Source organism: Miscanthus floridulus, chromosome 2 (genome assembly GCF_019320115.1).
Source record: "Miscanthus floridulus cultivar M001 chromosome 2, ASM1932011v1, whole genome shotgun sequence".
NCBI classification, from domain to species: domain Eukaryota; kingdom Viridiplantae; phylum Streptophyta; class Magnoliopsida; order Poales; family Poaceae; genus Miscanthus; species Miscanthus floridulus.
In genome coordinates, this window is record NC_089581.1 from 38,846,022 (window position 1) to 38,870,875 (window position 24,854).

Sequence of the window (24,854 nt, forward strand, 5' to 3'; positions counted from 1 at the left end):
GCACGCGGCCACGCGTACGCGGAGGCACGGGGGTAGCGCTCGCTTGCGAGGGGGTGGAGGCGCTGGGGTAGCGCTCGCGTGCGAGGGGGTCAAGCTCAATGTGGCCAACGGCGAGGCTGTCACTGCCGACAATGGCCATGTCTGGCTGGAGGAGCAGGACTTGATCTCGCTGGTACGTGGCTGACCACATGGACAACCACGTCAGCTTCTAGCCCTCCTCATATTTATTTTAAAACTAGTTAAGATCACTTAAATACATTAAAGAGCCAAACATATGATTTCGTACTTTGGGGACCAATATAAAACTCATCCAATACTTTAAGGACTCTTATCGAAAACACCAAATTGTAACCACAGTTCCCTGCGATACGAGACAGTTCGTTTCGCCGAGCATTCTTTCCAGAAGATAATTATACAGTACGTAGAATTCAAATTATTCACCCTAGCATGTCTATCATTTGGAACATTTGGAAACAGAAACATACATGTCTATCATTAGCCACTAGCAAAGAGGCACACCAATAGCATGGTCTACTGACCGGTTCCTCCATACGGTGAACCAACAAGATTAAGTCCCAGTGTCCTAAACGCTACAGCATCTCAAATACAACAGATAACTTACAACCAGTCACGCAGTCCCGTCAGTACATTGCCCTTGCCCACGTTACATACAGTGCCAGCCTTTTCATCATCGCACAGCACACTGAAAGATACTCAGAAAAGACTTTACAAGACTCGTGTCTCAAAGACAAAGTAGGGCAAAATTTATCTACTCTTGTTAGCATTCAGTTAACGCTGCAACCACATGGGACAAGCATGTACCCTGCAGTTCACACAAACTACTCAAACTGAGACATAATGAGGTGTCAGTGTTCACCAGGGCCCTACCCAAATGGATCAACTTGACAAGTCCACCAGCAACCACAACAAACCCACCCAATCATGACACCGAAGCTCACAGAAATTACAAGATGCTGTAAGTTCCGCCAGACTTTTTATGTACAGTTAGAATTTATGGTCACACGAAAACCTCATGGAAGCTTGTAATTAGAAGAACGTGACCTTCACTGGGGTCATCTGCAAAGAGGGGAATCAGAAGGAAAAGATTAGTTTTAAATAATTAATTTTAGTACTGCACACACCGTCGTGATAAACAATAAATTGTCCTTTGGGAACACAGGAATTTCACAGAAATGATGTTCAATTTCAAGGGAATCAGTTCATTTTCACAGGACACAGGAAACAGGGGGGGAAATCCCACACATTCCAAAAGGAGCTCAAAGAGAGAAGGAAAGATCTCAGGCAGCTATTTACAAGCCATGGCTTGCATAGCATAGCATTCACATACATTGCTTTTTATCAGTAATGATATCAAACAGCCAAACAAATCAACCACTTCATAGCTATACATCAAATATAAAGGCAGATGAATATTTCAAATCACCCAACAAGAGTTCTCTGCCCTTAGCTTCTTACTAACCTTTTTTGTGCATCTGATTTGAATAACCAGAATACCATGATAAAAGTTTGTTTCGAAAACACAGTAGAAAACATGATTCCAACATTTTTACTATCAAGTCTAACAACAAATAACATACAGGTGCCCAGTCCCACACATGTTACAAAAATGAGTACAAGACATAGTGAACATAGTCAACAGAACAAGAGAATCTCAATTGTAGCAAGAGTCATGCATGCACTATGATTGAAGCATGATAAAAAGAACTACATACCATTGCTGAACTTTTCTAAACTCTGTCAGTACAGGATAGATGTTTTCGAATGCAGTGTAGGTCTCCTCTCTCACCTACAAACAATGGAGTATGAAATGAAGGAAAAAGATAAGCAAATCGCGGTATTATTAAGCATGTGCAACAAATGACAACTAACCTTTGCTCCAGTCAAAACAATCTTGCCTGAAACAAAAATTAAAAGAACAATCTTTGGTTGTTTCATCCGATAGATAAGGCCAGGAAAGAGTTCTGGTTCGTACTGTAAAACAAATGAAAAATGTCATTATCCAAGAATGGAGCCCAAAAAAGGGTAAAAGAATTACTGTGATGTTAAAATAAGCCATCATTGGACATACACTTGAGAAGGCACCATGAGAATATGCAAGGCCCTCAAGCCTAATTGGAAACTTGACATCACAAGAGCCAACAATATTCTGAATCTTAAAGTCCTGGCCATAGAACAGCAACTTAGCAACTGATGTACAAATTGTTCAAAGCACAGGTCAATGTACACAACTATGAAAATAGTTACCTTAAACTTAGCAGGAAAACCAAGTTTCTGAATAATACGAGCATACTGGAAATACAGACAAGTGTTAGAATTCAGAAGCCTCTCAGTAAACTAGATCCAACTTAAATAAAATGGTAGCAAGACATATGGCACCTTTCTTGCCGCAAGCTTAGATTGCTGCTCGCTCTTCGCTCCAGTACATACCTGTTGATAGAAAATTATCGGTCGCTTGCTTCAGCACTACAACACTTATGATGGATTGATACAAGATTGTAGTTCTATATAAAAGAAATGTAGTTCTAATAAACTTTCTTCATTTGGAAGAAAAGCATTGACGCATCAATGCATTTAATTAATTTCAATATGACAACCAAGAAAGTCTACAATACTGAAGATATTGATCCAAATAAAATCCCAAGTAAACACCCGCCGTGATATATCATCTGGTAAAAGGGCGTACCCAGTGCAAAGAGCTCCCACTCTGTGCAGGGTCTGGGGATGGGTGTCAGTGGCAAGCCTTACCCTCGCTTGTGCAATGCGAGGAGACCGCGACTCGAACCCGGGACCTTCCGGTCTCAGGCGGTAAGACTCTACCGCTTGCACCAGGCCCGCCCATCAATAGATTTGCCTAGTGTAGGCGAGAGAGGGTAAGAACATTATTCTCCAATACTTGATGATTGAGAGAGGTAGATTATGACACAGTAAAAACAGAAAGATTAGTCTTTCTATCTTTTGACAACGCAGCACCAAGGCAACAAAGCATGTCAAAAAAAAACTCACGTAGGCCATATATGCCACAAGAATTTTGATGTGAATAAATTTAATACAAGGGAAATTCTGCCACCAAAAGCTTGCAAAATCCTTGAAAATTGACAGTATAAGACAAAAGATGTTGATGGCATACCATTTTACCCGATGCAAATATCAGTGCCGTGGTTTTGGGTTCCCTTATTCTCATGATGACTGCAGCAAAACGCTGTTTACAGATAAAAGAGTCAACAAACCAAATATAATAACAGAGAAAACTTAGCAAAAATCAGGTTGCTACATTATATCATCGTAACTAGAAAGACTGCATTCAATAGAATGCCCTAAGAGCAGGCAAGTCATATATAAGCTAAAAATTTAGAACTTGTTTGTCAAAGAATATTGTGGTTATTCACAGGTCAAGCTGGATATGAGCATCCATCTGGTCCAAAATTAACCACGCACATCTCATATCCCAGGCCATCCATTAGCTATTAGCACAAAGCTATTTGAGCTCACAGACAAGATTGCACATAGCTACAAAGGATCAACATACATTGTTTATCCATAAAATCATCTGCTAGATAAAACCACCAGGAAATACCGTGCAAAGCCATTGCTTTGAGGTAATCACTATACCTTTGGGTTATACTCTGCATTTCGTGCTTGCAAAGCTATTGCTTTGAGGTCAAGTTTACAATCCAAATTAACTGTTGATACAATATTCCTGTCATGAAAAAATGACATCACGTCAAGCAGACCAGGATCGAAGAACTGCAGTAAACATGTGAATTTTGTTTTGTAAAAGCAACATAGGGTTCTTATTGTAAGTTTTTAGCATTGTAGAGACACTACAAGATGATTTTCATTGTTCTTTTTTGATATGATAGTGTGCGCTATTAATTTCTTCTTCGTGCCAATTTCCAACATGTACAAATCATAATAAACGTAAGACTATCATTCAAGATAACCTACAGTCCTACACTATAATGGTTGGATCATAAAAGCTTTGTATCAAAGTCATTTCAGGACTTGATATAGCACTAATAAGCCCATAGCATTTAAATCCCACACGAAGAATGAAATCTCCGGCAGAAAAATCTTTCACCAAAATCATAATAAAAATCTTTCACAAAAGTCAGTCCCTTAGGTTGCTTCTGGTTTGGGGACAAAGTGCGATGGATGGTCAGATCCCTATTTTTTTGGACGGGATTGACCCAGCTCTGGTTTGGTTGGAGGGATAGGTTCATTGCAATTTTTGTTTGGTTAGAAGGATATGGTGGTGGTGGGGTGGAACCCGCTGGAGTTTTAACACCATTAGATGCAATAATCCATGGCCCCACCAGCCATTGTCTCTACACCTATTCTTGTTGTCTTCTTCGGGTGAGCAAAGCCTGATTCCCAAGATTTCGTACCGCAGTCGCCCAACATCTCACAGCTCTGGTGCCCAAGAGCTGGGCACTACCACCGCCCAACCCATTCGCCCAAGATCTCGTGCAGAGATCTCGGCATTGCCGCCACCAGAGATGCTCAATCTGCCCCACCAGAGATCTCGTGTGGCCAGAGGAGGTCATCAGACCCGCTCCTTCCCATGCTGGAGCTCACACCACTCTTGTGGTCGGCGCTAGCCCAGTGCGCTGCATATTCTCCATCCATCTCTCCTCCGCTTGCCTTGAGCTCGGAGCTTCCCCATGCCCGCGGCCCCTCCGTTTGACCACGCTCGCACCTGCCAATGCAAAGATGGCACACGACACGGTCCGCAAGGAATGGCTTCATCCACCCGATTCGAGGGGACCGAGCTGTCCGCATATTTCGGGAATATGCCACTGCAGAAATGACCCCGTCCCAGCACCTCCCAACCAAACACTGGTGAAAAAACTCCCAACCAAACACTGGTGGAAAAATGATTGCCCCATTCGGGACGTCCCTCAAACCAAACCAATGCATTTAACCCTCCCCATGAGATGAGATATCGAAATCTCAGTCCGTGAGGCTGACTGCTTATCACATTATTACACAATTTATGCACCAACCAGTCAAAACATGGAATGGAAATATGGTCAAGAAGAGATTATGCTTGCTACAACTATTACGCCAACAATACAAACTTCAATCAGGAAATAGATCTGCTCTGCAGTTTGGCCCTGTCTCGTTCTCCCAAGTCTCATACCTGAAATCAACACTCCGAGAGAGGTTGACAGCTAAATAATTCCCACCAAAGCCCCAACTATTTAAGTCAATATATTAGTTCATTTCGATGCACCCAGCACCGGGAAGCTGAACAAAAACACGACACAGACCAACAACACCACCACCCACAAGACAGGGAGGCACCCCGCTGCCCAGAACCAAGCCCCGGCAGCTCCAGCACACCCAAGCACCCATCCGCCGCGCGGCGCGACCCTAGCACGTACGGTACGGGATCTCTCCGCAACCCCCCAACCCCAGACGACCCAGATCCGGGACTTACTGGAGCGTGGGGACGATGCCGGAGGGGTGCTTGGACAGATCCACCGGCTGGCTGCCCTCGAGCCCCGGCTCCGCCATCCGAACCACGCACGCAACCTCGTCGGCTCCGCGCCGCGAATCCGGGCCAAATCCGAGGCCGAAATGGGCGGGAGAGGAGCGTGCGTGTCACGGGTTCGAGGGGGAATTCGAAATCCGGGTCTTTTATAGAGATCGGGAGAGGAGTTGGAGAGGAGGGAAAGCAAGGGGAAGGGAGCTGCTAGGGTTATCTATCTCGCGAGGGGGAGGGAGAGCGCAGGCGGCGTGAGAATGCGGGGGGAGGGGGGAGGTCGTCTGGTGGTGGGAGGTAGATGCGTGCGGGCGTTGGGTTGTATCGGTGGACGGGGAGCAGGCGGTGGATGGGGAGTGCTTGGCTTTTGTAGGGGAACAGGGTGCACCGGCTGTGGCCGGTTACCCAGGGTGTGGTTTGCCCACGCGCTGGTTTGAGGTATGCACACGGACCTGTGGGTCATAGCATGCGCTGGGGCCCCGTGTCGGTGTATGGGTATGATTCGCGTTTGGCGGGCATTAATCTTAGGATTTCTCCTGCTCGCAAATCGCACTAGCTGGTTTCGAACCTCAGATCAACTGGTCATCGCTTCCGGGCTTAGCAGCTGTTTGGTGGTTTGTTTTATAATCTGATGAATTATATATAGAATTATGAAATTATGAACTATAATAATCGGAGTATTTGAATTATTGTGATGGATCATTCTTCGTTTATGTGAGAAAATCGTAATCACCAGAAAGCAGGTTCGAGGTAGATTATAAAATTATTGTAACCGAGTATTTTAATTATATAATCTAAATCATAATCTTAGTCTGTTTAGAGTACAATTAAATTCTTTTAGCTAATTATTATAATCACGGTGGATCAGAACAGGCCTGACTACTTGAGCAGACGCATTTGGTCACTGCTGCAGCGCACATTCATGTTAACTACAACATCTTGCATTATATATAAAATGTTAGCTAAAATTTCTTTCATTTTAGAATTGAGAGAGTAGGCAATAAGACCAGTACAAAACGGACAGAAATAAAACGAATTATGTTTGAGAGAAAAGATCCAAAATCAATCCAAGTAGAAGCAAACATCATATGCGACATATAAGAGATTAATAATCTACATGTCTTGCATCAATTTATGAAACCCGAATTATCTGTCTCCCAGAGCATGGGCCAATGCCAATCATAACCTATTACATATACATCAGGCTTTTACTGAACTTGTGAACATCTTATTATTATTATTTTTTGAAACAATGTCATGAGCTCTGCCTTTCAGTTAAGACAAATAAAGTTTATATACAAGCAAAGGTAGCCAAGCGTGGCACCAAACACCACGAAAAGTTAACCCACCCACGCAACACGGTAGAGTACACACTACCATAAGTCATCGTTACCGAGCATGGTTGTAAAGCAACCAGCAGCTCCGACTTTCGGCAAAACACCGACGACCCAACCAAAGATGTCAGACCAACGGGTCCGAAGCAGGAGGCTGCAACAGGTCATCGTTGCCAAGATCAACGGCTTCGCGAAGAGCAGCTCCGACTTCCTGTCTTGATCCCACGTCGCGCCAGCGGCGATTGCCAAGCCTCTATAGCTGAAACCCAGCCGTCAGAGAAGAAGGGTTCGACCGGCGTCATCGTTGTTGAGTTACATCCCCTGATGCAGCAGCTCCGACTTCACGATGCCAAACTCACCGTCTCGCGTCAATCGGGCGTCGAGAGGCGGAGGACATCTGCCGAAGGAGACATCACGGCCGAGACGAATTTCCACGGTGACGCCTTCAGAAAGGGTACGACGCCGATTGCGCCGCCGTCGCTTGTCCAGGAATGGACCGGGTTTCCACCCGTGGAAGGCATGGCTGGGGCACAAGAACACGACGCCCCCAACAAGGAAATCGACGTCCACAGGCGTCGCCGTCGCCAAGGCTTTCGCGCCGAGGTGCCCCTAGCACATACGTCGAGCCAAGATGCCAGACCCTAGCTTGTCGCCACCGTCGTCGTCACTGCCATCCCACAGAAGCCCCTCCAGAGGGGCATCAACTGCCACCCCCTCCGACCGGGCAACATGCAGAGCTGGACTTACCGTGCCACGCGCATCACCCTATCGCACGCCGAAGCCGTCGCCAGCTGTCGTTGCCGGCTCAAGCACCCACCGTCGACGCTGCCGACCTCCGCCAGCCACTGTTAGGCGCATGCCCCACCACGGGCGCCGCCCCCTGCCCTGGGGGCACCGGATCTGGCCGTCAGGGCGCCAGACCCAAATCCTCGGCTGGCGCCGCCGCCTCCACGCCATGGATGAGGAGTAAAGGGGGAAGCGGAGGAGGAAGGAGCCCCCGCCACCGCTCGCCGCCTGCACGGGCACTGGCCAGCGCCGCCGCAGCAGCAGGTGGCCTCGCCGAGCCCCACGCGGCTCGCACGAGGGCACGCCCCGCCGTCCCGCTACTGCGCACGCCGCCAACAACTGCCGAGCGCGAGCGCGAGGAAGAGGCCCGCCCCAGGCCGACGCAGCCGCCACCGCGCGCGCCCCTGGGCGCAGCGCCTCGCACCACGAGCGTCGTACCCGCGGATCCGACGACTATCCGACGTCTTGGACAGGAGCCGCCGCCACCGTTGCCCAACGCCCGCCCAGGCACGGCCCGCCGGAGATCCACGCGAATCCAGTCCTTGGACCACCGGATCCGGACGCCGAAGTGAGGAGACTGCCCCAGACCGCCACTGAAGACGTCGACGCCGCCACCAGCCTCAGCGACCTCGTCGTGCCCTAGGACGCCACACGCGAGCTCGTCCCCGACCGTCGTAGCTTCCACCGCGAAGAAGAGCCTCGCCGCCGCCCCCCGACAAGCTACACGGCCATGCCGGCAGCCTGCTCCGGTGACGGCGCGGCTGGAGAGAGGGAGGGAAGGAAGAGAGGCGGCTAAGGGTTTGGGTCGCCTCCCGTGTCGCCTGCATGGGGGCGACGCGGGGGTGTTTTTTTTTCGTAGGACTGAAAATAACAAACAGGTGAACATCTTAATATCTGGTCATTTAAGGATCTGCGGGAGTAGTAGGTCATCAGAAGTGATAACCTTCGGTTGTTTCAGATGGAGCATGAATGTGCATCACCAGTTTACAGCTCTGTATACTTTCACCCAGCTAATAACTGAACGAACTATTTGTGGCTCCTTCCTTGATGAGCCCATCATGTTTACTGCTTAGGTTCCCTTAGGTTAAACGCTAAATCTTCATGATGGAAGTTGTTTGCCTGAACTCCAAGACAGCAAGGTTTTCTCCATACTTCTTTACTTCAGTCACCATTCTGTTGTGCGATTCAGGGTATTTGCAAAAAATCACGACTTTGATTCAGCTCCCTGGCTCGTGCCTGAAACGTCAACATGATCCTTTACAAATGTTCGAAGGCATCCATTGATTACCCGAGGGGCACCACCATCACAAAAACGCTTTGCCAGATCTACTGCCTGAAAGACAAGGGTCGAGAGACATTTATTCTATTAGTACTAAAAAATGGAAAGAGTAATAGCTATAAGAAAGCATGCAGGTGCTAGACACGTAAAGTCAAAATATGAAGAAAAAAAAGTAATATGGAGAAAAATAAGCACCTCATTAATGACAACTTTGTGAGGTGTTCCTTTTGATGTCATCTCTGCCATAGCAATATGTAGAATGCAGAGCTCAAGTATTCTTGCCACAGGCTCATCCTGCCATGAAATTTTCCATGTATCAACAGCAGGTTATGCCATAAAACAAGACAGCAAATTGCAAAATACTAAATACTAAAATATATACGAACACATATTACCTGGACACCAGTTTAAAGATCAGGTAGATTATAAACTGAAAGGAAAGTAATATATTGTATTTCATATTTTTCTAATTTTTACTTTAAAAAACATCTGAGCTCTGGTAGTACAAACAAATATAGAAATAAAGCGATTCAGATTAAGGAAGGTACATTCTTCAGATTCTGTATCACTTATTCACTTCCTCATCCTTCGGGTGCCCAACAGAAATAACTAATTAGCTATGCTGGAAAATTAAGTAGCGTAATAAGGTCATAAGTCTAAAATAACAATGGGAGATCTCAATATTTCACTGCATGCCAAAAGATAAGGCACGAAATAATCCTTGATGGTCATACACTTCCGGTATGCATCAGAGTGATTGTTCAATAGTTCAGTGTAGTGAAAAACAGTGGTGTAGTATACAGAATAAGGATACGTTCGAACCAAACTGATAACCATATAAACATCTTCTGGTATGCATCAGGGTGATTTGTTCGCTAGTTCAGTGTAGTGAAAAACGGTTGTGTACTACACAGAATAAGTATATGCTTGAATCAAACTGATAAACATATAAACAGCTTGATGCATGTCGAAGGGATTTGATGAATCAGCATAGAAGATTAGGAAAAAATATCTAACCTTCCAAGCCTGGGGAATTATTTTGTCAATGATATCTACATGCTTATCCCATCCACTGGCAACAGCCACTAAAAGTTCCCTGGACAACCTGTACTTGAAAAACGTCTAATTAGGAATGTAAGAGCAGCAGGACTAAATACTAAACAGGAAATTAAATTTATCACATATCAGAACAGTGTGTCGATACCTAATGCCTTTAGTGGAAAAGGGCAAGAAGGAAAGTATACCGTAAGACAAAGTTGTTGTAAACCAGTTTTAGAGGAGCTGAAAGTACATCTTCTTCTGAATATGAAACAAAAACATGTCAAATTCGTTGCAGAAGAATAACCAAACATTAATGGAACATATTTACACAAAAAGAAATCTATAATTACTCAGCTGATTTCACAACAGACTAAGGAAGAAAAATGTATACGGTTAATATGACTATATGAGCCGTTTAGCATGCATCATAAGGATATGTTTATTGCGTTGAATAAGATAGATGCCACTGGGCTGCTACAAACGATGCATGCTAACGAAGGTGAACAGTTTTCAGCATGTCGATTAAAAGTGTAATCAACACATGGCTTGATAAAATATATCAAATTTTACTGGCGCTTAGAGTGATGGATTATGGTATAGCTCTCTTAAAACTCAGTCTGCAAAACCAAAAAAACAGATACACAACCCCTTTAGATCTTGAATTTTTTAGGCCCAACTCATTATGTCACTATTCTCAAAAGTGACAATTGACAACCTAGCCTGACTAGGTGGCACCTAGGCATTGGCCACTATACCTAATTAAGCGTTAGGTGCCACGCAGCTACTTACCTAGCACATTGCGCTTTTTTAAGCCAAAGCACTGCATTAACTGTTGTAGTTTGACGGTCTGAAATCCACAGCACCAACTTGAAATTGCTCTAGCATGCCTTCCAGTTTTTATATACATGACAATAGGCACACACCCACAATAAAAAAAAAAACTTGGCCTAAGTTCAATAATGTATTTATGGAACATCCAATGATCCATTGCTCTCTTAACTTTGGGAAATCAGAATCATAGATATAAAATATGAGGAAAGTTTCAAAACTTGGACTGAAACAAACCATAAAATTTGTTTAAACAGGAATCAACTTAATTTTCTGGTGGTTGTATGTTTCAGATTGTCCGAAGGATAACTGTTAAAAGACTGCTATAATGGAATTGGTACCCAACTGAACTTGTGCTCTATGGAATCTTCTGGATATAGAGATATTCCATCTCAAAATTGTGAGGAAAAAATGGAGATATGTCCAAATTTACCAACAGCAATTTATGACTCCAGCTGTAACCGCGTTAACATATAGGGAGTAGAACCAGAAGTTGCGTGGGCATAGTTGTTACCGTTGGCTGAATCCTTCTCGTTCTGACTGGTCAGTTTCTCAGCCTCCTCCTCCGTTCCGACCTCGAGCGGTCCCCCACCAAAGCTCATATGGTTGTAACTCGATAGGCATGCCTTGTCGAAAACAAACCCGGGCTCTGAACAAGCGTGGAGAAACCGAAATAAGAGGACAAACAGCAAGTAAAATGCATGCATAGAACGCCAGGAGCCCAGGAGTTTGCACTGATGCAAGGAGGTATTCAGCCGAGCAAATCGACGAGTTGATCCTTGAAACAAATGAACGAAGGAGAGGTGCTGGGAGAAGAACCCTGACCTCGTCTTGCGCTGATCCTGCGGTCGAAGAGCCGGACGACGTCGTTTCCCTCCAGACATGCGGCGTAGGAAATCATCCTGCGACACGAGACGCGGAAGCAGCGACCATCTCAGGGAAGGAACCACACCCAAAGCCAATCCCAACGCCGCGCGGAGGGAGAGAAACCGAAGTATGTCGGAGCTGAAGCTGGGGAAACGGGACTCACAGCGCGAGCTCCCGGGCGGCGCGGGGGCTGCAGAAGCGGCCGGAACGGTCGACCTTGGCGTGAGCGGGGGAGGGCGTGCCCGAGGCCGCCGGCGGTGGCGGGCTGGAGACCACCAGCGGCGCGCGGGAGGAGGCGACGGCGCGGGGCGGGGGCGGCGCCGCGAGCGCCCGAGCGCGCCGCGAGGCCAGGCCCGCGAGGAGAAGGCAGGGTCTAGCCCCCTCGGAGGAGGACGAGGACGGGGAGAAGGTGCGGACGCATGGCGCCGCTTCCATTTCGTCCGGCGATTTGAGCTCGAAATGGAGCGGACAAGGAGGGAGGGGGGATAGCGAGGGGATAAGGTTGTTGGGTCGGTTTGCTTGCGGGAACAACCGTTGGGCCGAGATCCCGCCATCTGGGGCCGTCGTTCGTCATCGGCTACCACGGACCGAACGGCCTCTTGCCTTGGGCCTAGAAGAAACTGATGCCGTTGGAACTGACCGGAGTAAAACCGACGGCGACGGCGAGTCACTCTCCGGACTCTCTCTCCCCGGCCCCGCGCGCTCCAAAACTGGCGGTACCTATGGCAACACATCCGCATCGCTACATGTGAAGCACACGCTGGAGTGCATCGCTAGGAGCGCCAGCGGCGCTGGGAGTCTGGAGCGTGACGAGATGACGTCGACGGGGAAGAAGGCCGAGCAGAACGATCAACCACGCACCGACGCACGGAACGGAGACGCTGGAGGCCGGTGGTCACTCTTCTGTGCGTCCAAGTCCTCCGTTTCTCTGTGTGTCCGTTGTACACGGCCGCTCGCGAAAGCTCGAACAACTACGTCTGTGGACCGTGCTTCCTCACTGGAGGGTCATTTTCGTACCTCTTCTACTATGGTGATGGGATTTGCAGGTAAAAGCATTTCCACGGTAGGCTAGCATCGTCGGTGCCTTTGTTGTCGTTTCCTTTATAAAGGCATTGATAGGCTCTATTTGATAGTAAGAAACACAACAGAGACGTGTAGTCACTATTCTGGTTTTGTAGTCACTATTTGAATCTTGATGTTTCTTACATCTAGACACCCCCTAAATCCAAATAGAAGGTACTACATTATGCACCTCAGAATGATCTGATAACACGAGATTATCATTAGCTATACAAAACCAAACCAAAATCTTTACACACGAGACGGCACCTCCACCCTTCTACTCTTCTAATCCTAATGACTGGTGACATGATCATTAGCCGAGTCACGCGCTCAGTCACGGCGCGACATGCAGGGCCGCAAGAAGAACCAAGAGGAGCAGAGCCGCCGCGGCCGTGGCGCGCCGTCTCCCCCCGGCGGACGGCGTGATCTGTATGGTGAAGTTGCAGGCGTCCGTGGACGGGTTCTGCGCCGTGGGCACGGCGAGCCCCTGGAAGTCGCAGCTGCCCTCCACCTGGTTCTGCACCTGGAAGTACATGTTGAAGGCGTACGACGCGTTGCCGACGGCGTCCAGGCCGTTGCACGACGAGCCGTAGCCGAGCGAGGTGCAGTCGGAAAAGGTGCAGGCGTAGGTGACGCTGTCGCCGATCTTGCTCATGTCCGGCGCGTTGGGGTTGACGACGCACCACTGGCGGGGTAGGTACTGGACGCCCCTCGCCGCCACAAGCGCCGTGTTCCGGCCCTGCCCGGACAGGTCCATGGCGTACTTGGGCTGGCCGTCATAGCGCATGATGCCCCAGTGGCGCTCGAAGTTGCCCGGCGCCACGCTCTTGGCGTCCTCGTCGATGAGGCTGAACAGGTACACCTCGATGTATCCCGGCCGCAGCGGCGTGCCGGTGTTTGCCGCCAGCTTCCGCAGCAGGCCCGCGTAGAACTTCTGCGCGTACGCGGCCGTGGCGTGCTTGTCGCCGTCGGTCGGCCACCCGACCTCACCGACCACGACGGGGAGGCCGCCGACGCCCGCCGCGGCGAGCGCGGACACGAGCGTGTCGAAGTTGGCGTCGAACACGTTGGTGTACCGGATGCCGTTGCCGGTGTCCACCACGGGGCTGCTCGTGCCGTCGAAGAAGGCGTAGTCCAGCGGGAAGTCGTCGTTGTCGTAGAGGCTCAGGAACGGGTAGATGTTGACGGTGAAGGGCGCGCCGCTCTGGTTCAGGAACTGCACGATCTCCGTCATTAGGCCGGCGATGTCGGACCGGAACCGCCCCGCCGACGGGACCTGGTTGTCCGTGGGGGAGTTGTACACGTCGGCGTTCAGCGGCACGGTGGCCTTGATGGTGTCGCCGAGGCCGGCGTCGTTCAGCGCGCGCTGGATGTTCTGCAGGGCGGGCAGCGTGACGTTCAGGAACGTGCCGTTGAAAGACGACAGGAAGGGCTCGTTCCCGACCGCTACGTATCTGCACGCAAACATTGACCGCGTTATCTTACCAATCACACGAAATCTTAACCACCCCACCGAATAATTTCCTACTTGATGTTGATGATGACACATTTAGGTAGTGTGGTACACCGAAATCAAAATAATTTTCTACGACTGATTAATCAGGCATTTTCGGATCAGATACGCTATAGTGTCATCGTGAGGTGTTGTAAAAGCTGCTTATCTGAAGATTCTTTGAAGCGACGAGCTTTAAGCGCAAAATTGAAGTAGTTATCTAAAAAGTTCAAAGAGTTGTGCATGTCTCTTTTTTTTAGGAACAAAGAGTTGTGCATGTCTAGTGGGCGTCCAGTGGCCACAGCAGTTAGACGAGTGTCCTGGTACTTTAAGAGAACTAATCCCTTTAGAGATATTATTCTTGTGCATGCAACTTTTTTTTAGACATTTCGGTCCCAGAAGATAACACCCAAGGTTAGATTCTTTAGACAGATAACAGCACAAATCCAATGGATATCCGTAACTTTATGTTGCAACTTGTTGATGTCAGCCAAGGTTACTGATAAAAAAGGCTTCCTCTGAATCAGCCGATAGAAAAAACGCGTCACCCTATGCTAAAACTTGAAGCTACTGCACACCTGTATTAACCAAGAAGGTCTCCTAACTAAACTTTTTTTTTGGGTGGCGGGGGGGGGGGGGGGGAGATAGCTCCTAACTAAACATTAACCTTGTTGCAGAAGCATAAGAATGTCGAGCATGGCATGATCACAACTCAAAATATCACTATGTTCATTAGAGAAGATTAGCACCTCCACCTCAATGAAGTTAAGAGCAAGTTTTTTTTATGTTTATATATATGATGAGAAGTTTGTTAGCTGAAGTGCACGTTCACAGCTTCTGGTACTACATTGTTGTCACCGATATAAAGTTTCCATTTTTCAGGGGAGATATCTATAAAAGACTATAAATTTGAGGGGTGTCCCATCGCAATTACTGTTCATCCGACGCGCACGTAGCCCTAGTCCCTGTTGATAAACAGTAACGAACCACGATGAACAGTACCCGACCCGCTAAGGAGCAGTACCATCTTTTTTTCCTTTTTTTTTCCCCAAGCGTTCACTGTGTTCGCGCGGGGTTGTATGTATATATGCTTTAGAAAGCCACAGCAGACGCAGCCAACAAATGCGGATCACAAATGCAGAGCTGAAAAGGATCACACCAAGACGGTAAGACCAATTGTTCTTGCCATATCCTTCCCTTTTGCGAAGAAAAAGGAAGAAGACGCAGAGAGTAGGATCATGTCAAGGCTAGAGACGAGGGAGAGCAGTAGGACTCACTTGATGTTCACGCCGCCGTCGAAGTTGTAGCGGCTGACGTTCTGGTGCACCCAGTCCCTGGCCGTGCCGTAGTCCGTCATCATGTCGAGCATGTTGTTGGGGATGGCCACCATGACCTCCACGCTGCTGCCGGCGAGCGCGTCCATGGGGCCGGCGTCGGCGTCGAACAGCTTCACCTTCCTGATGCCGTTGTCCTCCAGCATCCGCACCACGGTGCCCGGCGGCAGCTGGTGCGTCGCCATCGTGCCCCAGTTCACCCCAAGCGCTCCGGCCGCCGGCAGCCCTGCGACGACCACCGCCACCACCACCGCCGCCACCAGAGAGGCCGCGACGGCCAGCCGATCATAGCTCGTCGCCATGGAAGACGAGACGACGAATGAAGCTATGTGTCGGTATCAGCTGCGCACGTGCACACGCGCATGTATGAATTCACAAGACGAGACGCTCGGTTTTCTTGGGGGGCAAAACGCGTAAGAGGAAGAAGTCGACACAAACAATTGAATGATGGGGCGATTGGAAGGAGTGGACGATGGGAATTGCTCTTCTAGTGACCGGTCGCCTCGCTTTTGGTATTCGAGGTGGACAAGGACAGGGGATTTTGGATAGAACTGAACGTGTGATGACCAAGAACCACATAGGGAGGAAGGAGAAAGGCAGCTCACGTTTAAAAAGAAACAAAAAGGAAAGCGTGAAACTTTCTCTATCCAAGAACTGGTAGACCTCAAAGTACTTCTAGGCGTAGATCAGTGGGTAAAAACATAACTTAGATGAGAGACTTGGTGATGTACCTCACCATGGCGCGGCGCGACACGCCTCTAGTGTCGGAGTAGAGGTAGCATCGTAGTGGTGGTGCGGTCCAGTGACGGCGGTGAAGGCCGGTGGAGCTTCCCGTCGCTCATAGCGCTCCCTCTAGATTGGACTAGGGTTAGACTCGGTGGGGAACTGGCGGCTGCAGTGAACCTAGTCATTCGAGCCCCAGCTCTCACCTCCTTTATATAGCGCTGCGCGACGGGAGCCCTCCAACCAGAAGAGCAGCTGGGCGCCCCCGATCAGGGCGTGAGTCAAAGGTCCAATTAGCCGTTGGGCCAAATTGGTGGAGATCAAACTAACAAGAAACCTGTATTACACTTTCACTGTCGTAACTGCCCCTAATAAAGACTGTACATGAGGCTGTTGTTAAATCGCTTGTCAACGGGCAAAACAGTGGGCAGGAGGAAGATATATAGAGATCAATCACAAGGATATCTTCAGGTAGCTGTTCATGGTAATCCTTAGTCGGGTTCAGGTAGTAGGAACTACTAGAAAGGAGGACAGCGTGAATCCTCAGGTCAAAATGTGATGTAATGGTTGAGGCGCAGGCTGGTGGATTCAGATTTTTCTCGGCGTGAGGGTGGAGGAAATGAGTGAGGCGGTTGGATTTCTTTTATTTTCCTTGAGGTGATGGTAAACTACGGGGACAGGTTAGTGGGTAATACAGGTGATGTAATTGAAAGCGAGGGCTCCTTGGAGTGTTGTCTGCACAAAAGGGACCTCCACCAGTCCTGCTCTTTCGTGAAGTCCCTTTGTAAATGCCTTTCGAACAAAACTGGACTTGGAAAGCACATTAGCTAGGTTTCAAAGGAGTACTAGCTAAACCCAATGCTCTCAAATGAGCCCTTTTTTGTTGTTATATTGTCTATATGCAAATGGAGATGGGCAAGTCTTTCGCTTAAGCTTGGACGGCTCGATGATGATGACCAGTTGAGTAGTTGACCACGGAATTATTCAGAACGGCTAACGGGAGGAGACTCAGAAAGAGGATGAATTGCCTTTTCCGGTGTTTTCATCGGATAAATAAAGACAACAAACATCGTGAAATAACAAAAGCTTCTTTCTTCATGCCGTACACAGCTTTAGTAGCAGTAAAAAGCTTCTTTCAGGCATGTCGCTGTAACGAAACATACCCAGTACGCCCGTCGGAGAAGAACCGATCGAACAACTATCTTTTCCCGGTTCGTCAGAGACGGTCCGATGCGAAACGGAGGAACCGAACAATGAAAGCGCCAAAGCATGGTCGTGCGTACGGGAATCGGGTGAGAGCGAGCCGCGGCATCTGCCGTGTTTTTCTTCCTTTCGCGACAGGGACGAGGACAGCACCAACTGCATGCGCTCTCGCCTCGTTTCGTTTCCGACGGCCACATCGACGAGCCGAGGGCCCGACGCTGCAGAGCCTCCTCCTGCGACCTGCCCCTCCTCCCCGGGCCCCGGCTGGTCGATCCGTTCCTGTGGCGGGCGGCATGGGGTTGATCGCTCTGGTGTGGCCAGGCGGCCGGACGGGGCAGGTCGCGGGGCGTCGCTGTCGGCGGAGACGCAGCGTGGCCGTGGTGTTCTAGATGACCGCGACGTCTTGTTGCTTCGTCACTCGTCAGAGAAGACGGAAGCCATTTCGTGGCCAGAGCGCAACAGCGGCTTGACACAGAGTATCAGTATCACACGCTTCGATGATTAGACTGATGAGAAAGGAAATTCAGACCTTGTGTTACCGCTCAAAACTTTACATCACGTTACATCAAATATTTAGACACAGGTATATAGTATTAAATATCGACTAAAAAATAACTAATTACATAGTTTACGACTAATCTGCAAGACGAATCTTTTAAGCCTAGTTAGTCCATAATTTGACAATAAATGTTACAGTAACACATGTGCTAATGACAGATTGATTAGGCTTAATAAATTCATCTCGCGATTTATCGGCGGATTCTGTAATTTATTTTTTTATTAGTATCCAAACACCTCATGTGACACCCTCATATAACATCCGATGTGACGTTCCAAAACTTTACGCGCTTAAACAAGGCCTCAGGTGCAAACAGAAGAGGTCATTGTTTGCCTGGTCCAGAGCCACTGAGCCCAGGGACTGCAACCCAAGCTGTTTATTTGACCAGCCCACGAGCCAGGTCGCCTTAAAAAAAAAGCCATGCTGACACGTTCCTCAAAGCACCTCTGGGCCTAGCCCTAGGGAAACGGAAAAAAATCCTCTTGAGCTCGGCTGGAGCGGGCATTGTCGTCACCTCCTTCGCGTAACCGCCCCTGCTCGACCGAAGCTGTTTCCTCCGCGTACCATGCGCCGCTCCCTACTCGACGCGCCGACCGTGGCCGCACCAGCTCTCGACGGCTGCGCCCTTGCCGGTCGCGCCGGCCCGACCTCAACGCCGCTCCCTGCTCGACGCGCCAGCCGCGCCCGCACCCTCCCTCGGCAGTTGACGCAGGCAAGCTCCGGCCGGACCGCCACAACCACCCCGTCGCGGACCTGCTCCTCCCCTTCCCCGGCGCGGTTCTGCTCCTCCTGAACGGTGACTTCTCCTTCTCCGACCTCGACTTCTCCTCCCTCTCAGATGGCTCCCCGGCCGCCTCCGACCCTATCCCGCCCCCGCCGCTGTCACAGTAGCAGCAGCAGGGCACACACGCGTAGGAGAAAGGGGAAGAGGAGGGAGTGAGGAAGAAGATGTGATTGAGCTGTTCATGCAGTGAGGTGAGGAAGAAGAAGGTGTGGCGGCAAGAGTACCTGATTCCTGATGCCGGGCAATCATACATATTGAGACAGACAAACAATCACCATCTCGGAGACGCCTATGGTCGGACACCAGCCCCGCGCCGACCATGTCCCGCGCAGCTGCGCTTCCAGCCTTCCACGATTTTTCGGCCCAACGGTCCGCCCGCACATGTCGCGCTTTTATCCCGCGCATGTCGCGCTTGCCGCTCTCTGGATTCCGCTGAGAAGCCACGTGAATGGGAAAAGAAAAGCTACTAGATGCTAGTGCATAATAGAAATTAAAATAAAAATAGTCCATCTGAGGACTTGAACACAACACCTATTGTTTTTTTTTTTTGAAAAATAAGTCCCCACCACTACATTATATTGATGGTTTTGTAATTATAGTTGTGAAAAATTTTATTATCAGATACATCAGACCATTTTAAGTCTAAGAAAGAAAGTATTAAATGCTCACCAGAATAATATTCCATACTAAAATATACCACATGACATCTCATGGAATATGGGAAACAAAAAAAAACTAACACATGAACATGTAAAATAAATTAATTAATAAAGAAAGATAATAAAAATAAGGATTATATACAAATACATGTACATTACGAAACATTATATACATCACGAAATATATGAAAAGGTAAAACAATAAAATTATAGAAAAATAAACCAAAATAATTAACTAGAGTAAAATGAAAGGAGGGAAAATATAAAATTAAAATAACAACATGAAAAGAAAAAAGAAAAGAAAAAAATAGAAGAAAAGAAAGGAAAACAAAAAAACAAAAGTTGGGTGTTAAAAAATAAACAAATAAAATAACTAACTAGAGTAAAAGAAAAATAAATACATTAAATATTAAAATATATAAATAAAATAAAAATAAGAATAACAGGCCAAAGGAAAGAAAAAAGAAAAAGAAACTGAAACAGAAAGAAGCAAACAACGTTGAGGAATCGTCGCGGCAGTGAGAACGAGCTCCAGCTCGGTTGGCATGCGGTACAGGTGAGCACGCTGCCCATCAGCGTTCAAACCCCGGGTTCGGCGATGGTGTCTCACCGGGATTTATTCCCATAATAATTTTTGGTGAAGCCTCTCAACGTGTGGCGCTACAAAGGGACCGTGATGTTCCCGTCGCCTACAGAGCCTGCTAGTTTCTGGTGATCTCTCTAGGACGTGTCTTCATATCTGTCAATCTGTGTATAGTTGTAGATCTGCTCGTGTACTAGTAGTGTGAGTATAGTGTTTATATGTGTAGTGTAGATGTGTGTCTGTATGCGAACATATGCTACGTATTCAGATGAGAGGTGACAAAAAAAAAATCGTTGCGGCAGCGTCGCGGAACGCCCACCGCGGTGGCGCGTGGCTTCGAATTGTCTGTAGAGTTTTTTGCTGGGCTGCATCTTATTTGCTTGCTGGGCCACCGAACGTACATACCACTTGGGCCGGAATAAATAAATTGGAAAACGGCGCTGCGGAATCAGTCGGAAGCGCTGGAGCGGGGGTCGGCGGGCGGCTCCCGTCCGACTTGTCGGCAGCGACGATTCACGCACCATCGCGCCTTCAGCCAGTTCCTACTGCGTCCAGGCAAACCCCCATTATTTTCGGCCCATCTGGAGGAAACGATGGCTTGCCATGGACCCTGGGCCTTTGGTCCGTGTTTCAGAGTTTCGAAATTTTCCTCTCCTTTTTTCCCAGTGAAGTTCCAGGCAAGGAGAAAAAACAAGGATACGGCACTATGGCATCATTCGATCTGCTCCACTTCTTTTGAGAAGAAAAAGGTACTGCCCATGATATTAATTAGTAATCCATTCACAAAATGTAAGTTATTATAGCTTTTTTAGATAATATATCTAGAGAACTGCTTACAATTTGAAATGGAGGGCAAAGCAGTGAGATTAGCAACCATTTGTGACGAATCGCGAGAAAGCTGCCATGCTGATTTACTTGGTCATGCACGGTGATATGGTACGAGAAGTGACACCCTGAAAAATGGTAAGGCCGTGCCCAACGCGACGCGGTGATGGGTGCTCTAGCTTCCGCGTCCGCGTAGAGGGTCCACATATGACTGGGGCCGTTCCCCAAATTCCTTAATTTGGCACTATGCAAAAATAAGATTCTTCGTCACATTAAACTTGTGGTACATACATGGAGTACTAAATGTTGACGAAATCAAAAATTAATTGCACAGTTTGGTTGTACTTTACGAGACGAACGTTTTGAGCTTAATTAGTCAACGATTGGACAATTATTATCAAATAAAAACAAAATGCTACTGCAGCTACCATGTAGCTACAGTGATTTCGTCGGCGCCGATTCGGGCGAACTAAACATGGCCTGGATGGTGGTTCTACCTGGTTTCAGAGAAGCCTGCAGAGGAGACGGCTGCTTCACCTGACAAAAGGCGCAAGCCACCAAGCAATCGCGTGTTGGGGGGGGGGGGGGATTGAAAAAAGGTAAGGCTCTCTCAGTGCGTGTTTAGTTCGTGAATTTGGCTACTGTAACACTTTCGTTTTTATTTGGCAATTTGTGTTTAATCATGTACTAATTAGGCTCAAAACGTTTGTCTCGTAATTTCCAACCAAACTGTGCAATTAGTTTTTTTTCGTCTATATTTAATGCTCCATGCACATAATATGGTCAGAAATAACCATAGAAAAGATGACAGGGCGTTGGGAGTTGGACCAATGAGCATGCGTTGGGGAGAGCAGTAGCTTCCAACCGTATTGTATGTTTAAAGGTTTGACTTGTCATTTCTATACTTTTTTTTATAAAAGGATTATTTATTAAATGTTTAAGCATATTACATCATGTTGATACATAATTTTGAAAATACTTCTTCAGATCTCTATAACATTTGTAACTAAAAAGAAGATAACTTTGATCACATAACATTTGTAGCTAAAAAGAAGATAACTTTGATCACATAACATTTGTAGCTAAAAAGAAGATAACTTTGATCACCTATGTCAAAGATGCTAAACCACCGGGCTTTCTTGCTTTAAACCAAACACGTAGCATCCGGGACATTTATGCACCCTAACGCTACTGTGTGTTGCCATCAGGAGTATTTTACTACTGTATCACTCTCTCCGTTCTAAATTATAATACGTTTGGGCTTTTCTAAATACATTGTTTTCAGTATACATCTAGATATCATATAGCGTATATCTAAGTGCGTATCAAAAATCCTGAATTTAGAAAAGACAAAACGTCTTATAGTTTGAAACGGGCTGAGTAATATATACGGAATATATCGATATTGATTGCCGTGTGCTATTTTCGTTGCGACATTTTTTTTTATTTCATTCACTTAAAAAGTAAAAACGAAAAACAAATCCCTACATGCATTCATGCCTCGGTACGAGCGGCGAGCTACCGCAATCACGCTGCGCGCGGTGCGGTCGTGCGCCGGGCGGCGGCGCGTTTATCCGTCCGCGTGCGAACCATCAAGGCATCAATCGATCTTCACCGGCCCAAGAGTCCTTCCAGAGTTCCAGATAGGAGTAGCAAGACTGGCGCCATGCCGTCATTCAACGGTGATCGGTCCATCCATGATGGTCGTGGTCCAGTCCAGCGGCGATGATAATGCCTGATTGCCGTGCCCATCGGACGCGACGATGAATCGTCTCGTCGGAGTGGTTGCGGGTGACAATACGGCGGTCAGGAGGCGACGTGTCGACGCACGGCGAAAAAGGCAAGGACCGTGCGTTGCTGAGCCAAGCTTTAACCCCTGGAGGCAGTGCAACAGCGCGCAGATATCAGTTTGGTCGGGGAACAGACATGACAAATGGTCAAACAAAACAAAATAAAAGTGCGGTACTATTCTACCACTAGACCACTGGTGCTTTGATGCTCCAAATGCTGTAGTGGATTCTCTTTTCAATAGACAGACAGGAACTTCATTCGAATAATAAGCACTCCTGTTTTGTTCTTTACGTGTACTGGTACAGCCTTCTGCGGTATAAGGATGATGTAAGCACAGGAGGAGACCTGACAACCTGAGCTACCGTCGTCCAAGAACAGCAAGGGATAGACAGTGTAGCACAGGAGAAACGAATTGAACGAAAAGGATGTACGCGCCGCACCGGTTCATAGACCATTCATTGCGGCCGTTATCGCCATACTTGATGCGGAGCGATGGCAACACGAATGACCCTGTTGGTGATGTCACGGGCTCACTGCCCAATCGAAAGGAAGAAACCAAAAAAACAAAACAAAAGGCCTCCCCAGACGAGATCCCAGCCGTTGTTGCATCCGCCGGCACCCGGTAGCCTCGCCGGACGCACACCGACTCCCCCCACCTCAAGGTCCAAGGATTTTTACTGATCTCACGCGCGCACCAATGTCCCGCGTGACCCGGCCGGCCCGACCTCCGTCGCCTCGCCGACGACCCCCGGTACCATACCAACAACAACTGCCAAGAAGATATCCCCTGTGATCCTCGTACTCGCCCGTCCCGTGTCCACCGAGCAATACATTTGGGCCGGTGAAGGACGCGCCGCGCGGGCAACCATTAATATATACGGCTCTGTTTGCAGCCTTAGTATTGCATTGGACCACTCGTTCCGCCGTGGACGAACGCAGAACGGACGGAGCAAACACGGCTTTCCTGATCAGGCCGAGGGACCGCCGTCGTGCTCCTCGCTTTTAGCTGTTCCATTCCATCCATCGGGCTCGGGCGGTGCCCCGCCGCGTCGGCGCGCACCCGATCGAGCCTTTCCTGAGCCCGCGCGCCCACACACGGCGACACCAGACTTTGGCGTCGACAGCGATCAGGGCGCTCTGGACTCTGGTGCCCCCCACGTAGCTCTCCCGAGCGATCAGTTGAGGGCAACGGTTGGTTGAGACATCAGTGGATCGGAGGCACGGAAGAGACGTAAGCAGCAGTGCTCGATAGACCTACACTCCTGCTAGACTGGTCCTAGCGGAAAGCGCCGAGCCGGAAGCAACAGCCGCAACAGCAGCTGTAATTCCAAGCGGAAGCAACGCACCTGGACACCTGGTGATATCATGCTCGGTTAGTTATAATTCACGCAACCAAACCAATCCACATAACAGGGAAGAAAAGAATAAAAGCCCGTCACCGCTTTGTTGATAGAAAGTATGACAAGAAAAGAATTAAAGCCGGTCACCACTTTGTTGATATATACAAAACTATGACAGAGGGGTCTCCAGTCGCCGATTTTTTTATTTTTCAGTCTTTTTTTTTATTTTTTTTCACAAATATACCTCTAGAGGTATGATTTCAAAATCTGAACCCTTAGCTAGGCGCCATCGTTGTTGGCGCCGAGCTTACACTTCTCGGTGCCATCGTTGCTAGCGCTGAGGTCTTGGGCTCGACGTAGACGTGGCGATGACTTGGCAGGCAACTCAGCACCGTAGATCCTGGCGCTGAGCTTGACGCCGTAGATCTTGGCGCCAGGATCTATGATGCCGAGGCGGTGTTTTAATCCGGCCCCAAACCTTCCTGTCCGAGCCTTCTTTTTCTTCTTTCTCCTTCCTCTCGGGTTTTTTTCTCTCCCAACTTCACCCTACCTCACGAATCGGCATATTGGACCTTGGAAACTTTGATTTGATCCGTAGATCTTCGAGAGCAAAGTATCATTGCTCCTCTCCTAGTTATTTCGCATCAATTCGGTATATATTAGTCGAATTTTTCAACCTAAGAATCATCATTACTTACGGTTTCATGCAATTTTTAATATTTGTATTATACAACCGTAGGATGCCAAGGCGTTGAAAAGTTAGCAAACCAAGATAACCGCGGCGCATGTTGTTATGTTATTGGTTTATTGTTGTGCATCAAATGAAAACCCCTAGGTTTAAGGTTTAATGTTAATTGC

The 24,854-nt window shown here is 48.1% G+C and overlaps 3 protein-coding genes across 3 annotated transcripts; all 3 read right to left on the bottom strand.

Annotated features, from left to right (window-relative positions):
* Window positions 1-424: 424 nt before the first annotated feature.
* Window positions 425-5,798, bottom strand: LOC136522125 (TATA-box-binding protein 2). The gene is made up of 9 exons (XM_066515915.1): window positions 5,462-5,798; window positions 3,631-3,718; window positions 3,149-3,220; window positions 2,398-2,448; window positions 2,266-2,310; window positions 2,090-2,182; window positions 1,891-1,992; window positions 1,734-1,807; window positions 425-1,077 (listed from the first exon to the last, which is right to left on the bottom strand). Coding segments are annotated over exons 1-9 (603 nt in total). The 5' UTR covers window positions 5,539-5,798; the 3' UTR covers window positions 425-1,076.
* A 2,739-nt stretch (window positions 5,799-8,537) lies between these two features.
* Window positions 8,538-12,152, bottom strand: LOC136538529 (uncharacterized). The gene is made up of 7 exons (XM_066530486.1): window positions 11,805-12,152; window positions 11,600-11,676; window positions 11,289-11,423; window positions 10,150-10,204; window positions 9,923-10,010; window positions 9,101-9,199; window positions 8,538-8,959 (listed from the first exon to the last, which is right to left on the bottom strand). The coding sequence occupies exons 1-7, from the start codon at window positions 12,074-12,076 to the stop codon at window positions 8,831-8,833; spliced, it is 855 nt and encodes a 284-aa protein (XP_066386583.1). The 5' UTR covers window positions 12,077-12,152; the 3' UTR covers window positions 8,538-8,830.
* Window positions 12,153-12,863: 711 nt separating this feature from the next.
* Window positions 12,864-15,983, bottom strand: LOC136538530 (glucan endo-1,3-beta-glucosidase 8-like). Its single transcript, XM_066530487.1, has 2 exons — window positions 15,473-15,983; window positions 12,864-14,157 (listed from the first exon to the last, which is right to left on the bottom strand). The coding sequence occupies exons 1-2, from the start codon at window positions 15,829-15,831 to the stop codon at window positions 13,038-13,040; spliced, it is 1,479 nt and encodes a 492-aa protein (XP_066386584.1). The 5' UTR covers window positions 15,832-15,983; the 3' UTR covers window positions 12,864-13,037.
* Window positions 15,984-24,854: the final 8,871 nt, after the last annotated feature.